The sequence below is a fragment of the Chrysochloris asiatica genome, unplaced genomic scaffold (genome assembly GCF_000296735.1).
Source record: "Chrysochloris asiatica unplaced genomic scaffold, ChrAsi1.0 scaffold02062, whole genome shotgun sequence".
Lineage (NCBI taxonomy): Eukaryota > Metazoa > Chordata > Mammalia > Afrosoricida > Chrysochloridae > Chrysochloris > Chrysochloris asiatica.
The window spans coordinates 3,139-9,306 of NW_006410580.1; the positions used below are offsets into that span (position 1 = coordinate 3,139).

Genomic DNA, 6,168 nt, shown 5'->3' on the forward strand with positions numbered 1-6,168 from the left:
TTGTATTTTGCCTACCCAATCACCCATGTCAATGCATAAGCTGCTGTATGTTTATGATTTTGAGTTTTGTTCCATATTTTACTCTCACTCTATCCAGGACCATCTACTGTGATCCCTTTCAGAGCAGTTGGTAGTGGTAAAAAACTGAGCACCATCTAGTTCTTCTTGTCTCAGGGTCATGGAGACTGATGTTTGCATGGCCCATTAGTTCACTGAATTGTTTCCATGTGTCTTTGATTTTCTTAATTCTTCTTTCCTCTGGACAGGAGAGGCCAATAGCTGCACCTTAGGTGGACGTTCACAAGCTTTTAAGACCCTAGTCATTACTCACCAAAGTAAGATATAGAACATTGTCTTTGTTGACTATGTTATGCCAGTTGACCTTGATGTCCCCAGAGACTATGATCCTGAGCCCCCAGGTCCAGCAATTCATTCTTTCAAGGTGTTTGAGACTATTTAACTGAATGGGTTTTTGTAATTTTTTTCTAGGTGAATAGATAACTTACTTTTCAGTCTCAGTTTTAAACTATCTATGTTAAACTTTTTCCACCTGAAGGGGGGAACACAGAACATTTTTTAAATTGAAAAGATGAAAACAGAAAATCCAGAAAGGATCAAATGGATAGCTGGTATATGAGATTGGTTTATATCTAAGATCAAGAAAATCCTAGAACTCATAGAAATTTTGTAATCATTCTAGTAGTATGGCATATTAAGGAAATAATATTTCAATTATATATTAATTTCAGAGCACCCACAAATAAGTAATTCTGAAGGAAGTTATAGTACAACCACTCAATAATTATATTGTTGTTGTTGTGTTGTTAGGTGTTATCAAGTCATACCGATTCTTAGCACGACAGAATAAAATAGAACATCAACTGTTTCTTTTTGGTACAGTGACTCTGTGTATTCTTTTACTATACTCATTCAATCTGTATGCTGAGAAAATAAGATGAGAAACTGGATTATGCGAAGCAAAACTTGGCATCAGGATTGGAGGAAGACTCATTAACCACTTGTGATATGTAGATGATACAATTAACCTTGTTTGCTTAAAGTGAAGAGGACTTAAAAGATTTATTGATTAAGATCAAAGACCACAGCCTTCAATATGGGTTACTCCTTAATATAAAGAAAACAAAAATCCTCACCAGTGGACCAATAAATAATATGAGGATAAAAGGAGAAAAGATTTAAGTTGTCAAAGACTTTATTTTGCTTGGATCCACTATTACCACTCATGGAAGCAGCAGTCAAGAAATCAAATGGCGTGTTGCCCTGGTAAATCTGCTTCAAGTATTGCACCTCTTTAAAGTGTTCGAGAGCTAAGATGTCAGTTTGAGGACTAAGGTACACTTGACACAAGCCATTGTTTTTGTTGCGGCGCTGTGGGCTAATGCATCAGACTGCAAAGTCGTTTGAACTTCAAGGTCGGTGGTTCAAGCTCACCAGCTGCTTCTTGGAAACCCTATACAGGGTCACTATGGGTCAGAATCGACTCGACGGCACTTGACAACAACAACAATATGCATGTGAAAGTTGGACAGTGCATGAATGTCAAAGTTGGATAGTGAGTAAGAAGATTTGAAGCATTTGAGTTGCGGTAAGGAGCTCTGGTAGAGTAGTGGTTACGAATTGGGCTGCGAACCTTAAGGTCAGCGGTTCGAAACTACCAGCCACTCCACGGGAGAAAAATGAGGCTTTCTACTCCCGTAAAGATTTACACCCTCGGAAACCCTGTACAGGGTCGCTATGGGTCGGGACCGACTCGATGGCACTTAACAACAACAACAACAACATTGGAGAAGAAAATAAAAGAACCATGAACTGCTAGAAGAACAAACAAATCTGTGTTGGAAGAAATGCAGCCAGAATGTTCCTTAGAAGCCTGAATTACCAGACTTTGTCTTGTGTGCTTCAGACATATTATCAGGAGGGACCAACCCCTGGAGGAGGACATCATGCTAGGTAAATTAGAGAGTCAGTGAAAAATGGGTGGACCCTCAATGAGATGGATTGTTCCAGAGGCTCAAGCTTAACAACGATATGCAGATGGCGCAGGACTGGGTAGTGTGTCTTTCTGTTGTGTATAACGTTGCCTTGAGTTGGAACCAACTCTATGGCACCTAACAACAGCAACAAGGATTCCACGGAGATCAGTTTGCATTGCCTTGAGCTGTGCCTCAATTTTACTATGTTGGGTTTTAGGAGCAATGTATGCCCTATTCCATGGACCCTGGGATGCAGGGCCCTTAAGTGTCTCCTCCATCTGAGCCTGCGTGGTAACATATTAGGGGTGTACATAAAGCAACAAAACCACCATACCCTTAGAGCTGTGGCATGTTCTGCTCCAGTTAGGCAATGAGCCATCATCACCTGCTGGTGGTCACTGACTGGGCAAGTGTAGCCACTGTAGATGTCCAAAGATGAGTACTCTAAGGGTGGGGTGAGGATGGGGCACCTGTTCTCTGAGGAGCCAGAAATACACATCCGTGTTAGAGCTTGTATGTTTTAGGTTGATGGTAGTCCAGTGTTTGCTTCAAGGCAGGTTCCTTCTTCCTCTGGTTCTATGTAGATTTTTGTATCAAATTACCCAGTTTATCAAAGATCAGATTTACTTCTTTTACCAAAACCATTTTTTTGTTGTTTCTTTTGATTGAGTGGGTCTCACGAAGACTACCTGTGTTCAAATCCTGCCTCTGCCTTTCTTACCTTGGGCAGATTACTGAACTTCTTGATCCTTCTTATTTTTCACTTAAAACATTAGAACAATAATAATAACTATCCTTGGGGATTTTTGTAGATTATAAAGAGCTTGAAACAGCTATTGATAAATGTTATCCATGAGGTTTTCAGCAGTTGTATAGAATATGTTGATTTTTAACATCTTGTGTGTAGATTCTGTAAAATCTTAATTGACCTGCTTTTATTTGGCTTTATAGCAGAATGTTAAAGAATGCTTTGTTGTTGTTAAGTGCTGTCGAGTCAGTTCCTACTCATTATCGACTCCTTGTAGGGTTTCCGAGGAGTGGCTGGTGAGCTTGAACAGCTGACCTTGTGATTCAAGGCGACCTTAAGACCCGCGCATTAACCTACAGCATCACACCAGGACTCTTTAATCAGTATACTTAAATTAAAAATATAGCTTCTTCTCTGTATTCAAAATTTTAGCATTCCCTGAAGGAGCACTGCCGTTTATAATGATTTTTAAAAAACATTCTTTTAAAAATCATTTCCAGTTTTACTTACATTTTGTATTTGCAGTCATCCTTGACTCCTTTCTCTCTCACCCTACAGACAATCCATCAGCAAATCCTGACCACCTGGATTCGGAATCTGACCATTTCTCTTACCTGCATTGTTAGCACCCTGGTCCAAGTCACCAGTGCCTCTTGCCTTCTAACTTGCTTCTGCCTCTCCTCTTGCCATGCTCTCCTCCTGTCCTCTTCAGTCTATTTCCTACACTGTAGCCAGTAACCCTTTTGAAGACTACATCAGATCATATCACTCCTTTCTTCTGAACCTTCCAAATAATTTCAAAGTCCTTACCCCAGCCTTCATGATCTCCCCTCCCTCCCCTTACACCTTTGTAGTTCCAAGTCCTTCGCTTCTCTTCCATAATCCAATGTGGTCACACTGCTTCCTTTGCATTCTTGCACAGACCAAGTGCGCTACTACTACCTCAGGGTCCCTGTACTTACTGTTCCCCTCTCCTTAGAACCCTTTTCTTTCAGATTTCTGCAGGGTTTACCCACCCATTTCATTCATGTTTCTGCTCAAGTGGCCCTTGATGGAACCCTATATGAGACAGCATTCTAGTGCACCCCATCATAGCTTCTTCACCTTGTTTTTTTTTCTTTCTTCATACTCCCTACTAACACCTAACACAATATATATTTATTTGTTTATTGTCTTTCTCTTTCCAGAAGAATTTTTTTTTTGTTTATTGCCATAGTCCTAGCATTTATAGCAGAACTTGGCATGTAGTATGCAGGCCCTCTGTAGTTATTATTAAAGAAATTAAGAAATGACTGGAGGCATACATGCAAACATTTTAATATTCTTTACTAACTTCTCAAATAGCATACATATTGATTTTTCCTATAGCATTCTGGCTTCAAAAAAATAATCTTGAAAACTATTTTTTGATCCTTTTTCTTTTCATATTTATGGTGATTGTATACCCACATTGCAGACTGACTAACATAATTCCTAACAATCCCCTTTGGGTTTCTTCTTTACATTTTTCACTGCTTTGGTTTTTTTTTTTTCAGTATCATAAAATCTGTAAAAACTGCTAAAATCTTGCCATCAATATTGATTGCTGGGAACTTTAATTTAATGGTAATTTTTAGGGTGGAGGTGAGTTTGGTAAATTTGCAAAAGTGGGCTTCTGGTAGAGTTTTGGGGAGCTGTCCTGTTTTTTCCCAAAGCTGTCCTGAGCCTGGCCTGCCTGCTGCATGGGGCTCATCTGTACCTGTTGCTGCAGATCAACACCAGCGCAGAGAGACACTGGCTACACATCAGCTCGGATGCGTCCCGCCTGGCTGTCATCTGGAAATATGGCGGCATCTACTTGGACACCGACGTCATCTCCATCAGGCCAATCCCGGAGGAGAACTTTTTGGCTGCACAGGGCTCTCGTGACTCTAGTAATGGGGTATTTGGGTTTCTCCCTCACCACCCTTTCCTATGGGGATGCATGGAAAACTTTGTGGAACACTATAATTCAGACATTTGGGGCAACCAGGGCCCCAATTTGATGACAAGGATGTTGAGGGTATGGTGCAAACTCGGAGACTTCCAGGAGGTGAGTGATCTCAGGTGTCTGAACATATCCTTCCTACACCCCCAGAGATTTTACCCCATTTCCTACGCAAAGTGGAGGCGCTACTATGCCATCTGGGATACAGAGCCAAGTTTCAATGACTCTTATGCCTTGCATTTGTGGAACTACATGAACCAGGAAAGGAAGACCGTGGTTAGAGGAAGCAACACATTGGTGGAAAATCTCTACCGCAAGCATTGTCCCAGGACTTACAGGAACCTGATTCGAGGTCCACAAGAGCCGGTGACTCGAGACCTGGATCCAGGCAATAAATAGATTTGACACTGGGTTGCTGCTGTGATAGCATGGGGCTGGACATTGCCTGGAGTGTCACACTTTTACTTGATTTTCGCTTTCCCTAGGGAGTTAGGGCTTGCTCACATATCTGCCAGCACTTGTTTTCTCTGCTTGTAGTAGAACAATCCCAAAGAACAGAAGCTTATAAAACATAGGAGTATAATTTACCTTATGCAAGAAGACACTGAAGACCACTTGTGAGGGTTGAAAATGTAAAGGTAGATGTTTTGTAGCAAGGTGGGGAGTGATTAACTGTTCAGTCTAGGAACTGAGGTCCCTGGGACCATCAAGAGCGGAGAGCGGGACCCTAACCAGAGAAGCAGTGATGCGTGAGATGGAGGCAGAGACAATGACGTGGAGAGATGGAGCATTTGGGGACTTTAGACACAGAGAGGGAGAGGGGCTATGTGCTGACGACTGGGGGGCAGGCTTGTTAGTGTATACCCTTTGGTTGGTTGATGATGCATGGAGGGGATTGTAACCATGACAACGAAACGATATAGGATAGGATGAATGTAAAACTAATGTTCTCTGTTCTCCCACGTAAACTGTCACATAATTCATGATAAAACATTAAAAAAAAAAAAAAGAAGACGCTGAAGACAGATCGTCAGGACTGACATGGTATCTCTGCAGCTATCAGGGACCCATGGCTCTTAACATCTTTCTACTTGTTATTCTTTGTGTCCATGCCCATGGTCCTTGATGGCTGCTTGACCCACATCTCATAATGTCTGCATTCCAGAATGCAAGTTCAGAGGAGGAGGAAAGGTATACTCCTTTATTTTATGAAGACTTCCTGGAAGTATCATAACACATCCCTTACATCTCTCTCTTGAGAATGTAGCTGTAAGAGAGGCTGGGAAATTTACCTCTTCTTTCCATGAGCTATTAAGAACCAGTTTCTATAAATAACCTTCAGTTAACATTTTCCTTTTGGCACTCTGCTTTTTGGAAAAAAATGTTTATCTTTTTCTCCAAATATAAAATACTGAAACTTTTTCGTATAACATCCATCCATCTCATGTCAGTTTGATAGT

At 41.1% G+C, this 6,168-nt stretch overlaps 1 protein-coding gene across 1 annotated transcript; it reads left to right on the forward strand.

Annotated features, from left to right (window-relative positions):
- Positions 1–4,436: 4,436 nt before the first annotated feature.
- On the forward strand, positions 4,437–5,129 carry LOC102837587 (alpha-1,4-N-acetylglucosaminyltransferase-like; the record flags this gene model as incomplete). Its single annotated transcript, XM_006878061.1, has 1 exon — positions 4,437–5,129. A coding segment is annotated over one exon (671 nt), but the record flags the coding sequence as incomplete, so codon positions are not given.
- Between the last annotated feature and the right edge of the window lie 1,039 nt (positions 5,130–6,168).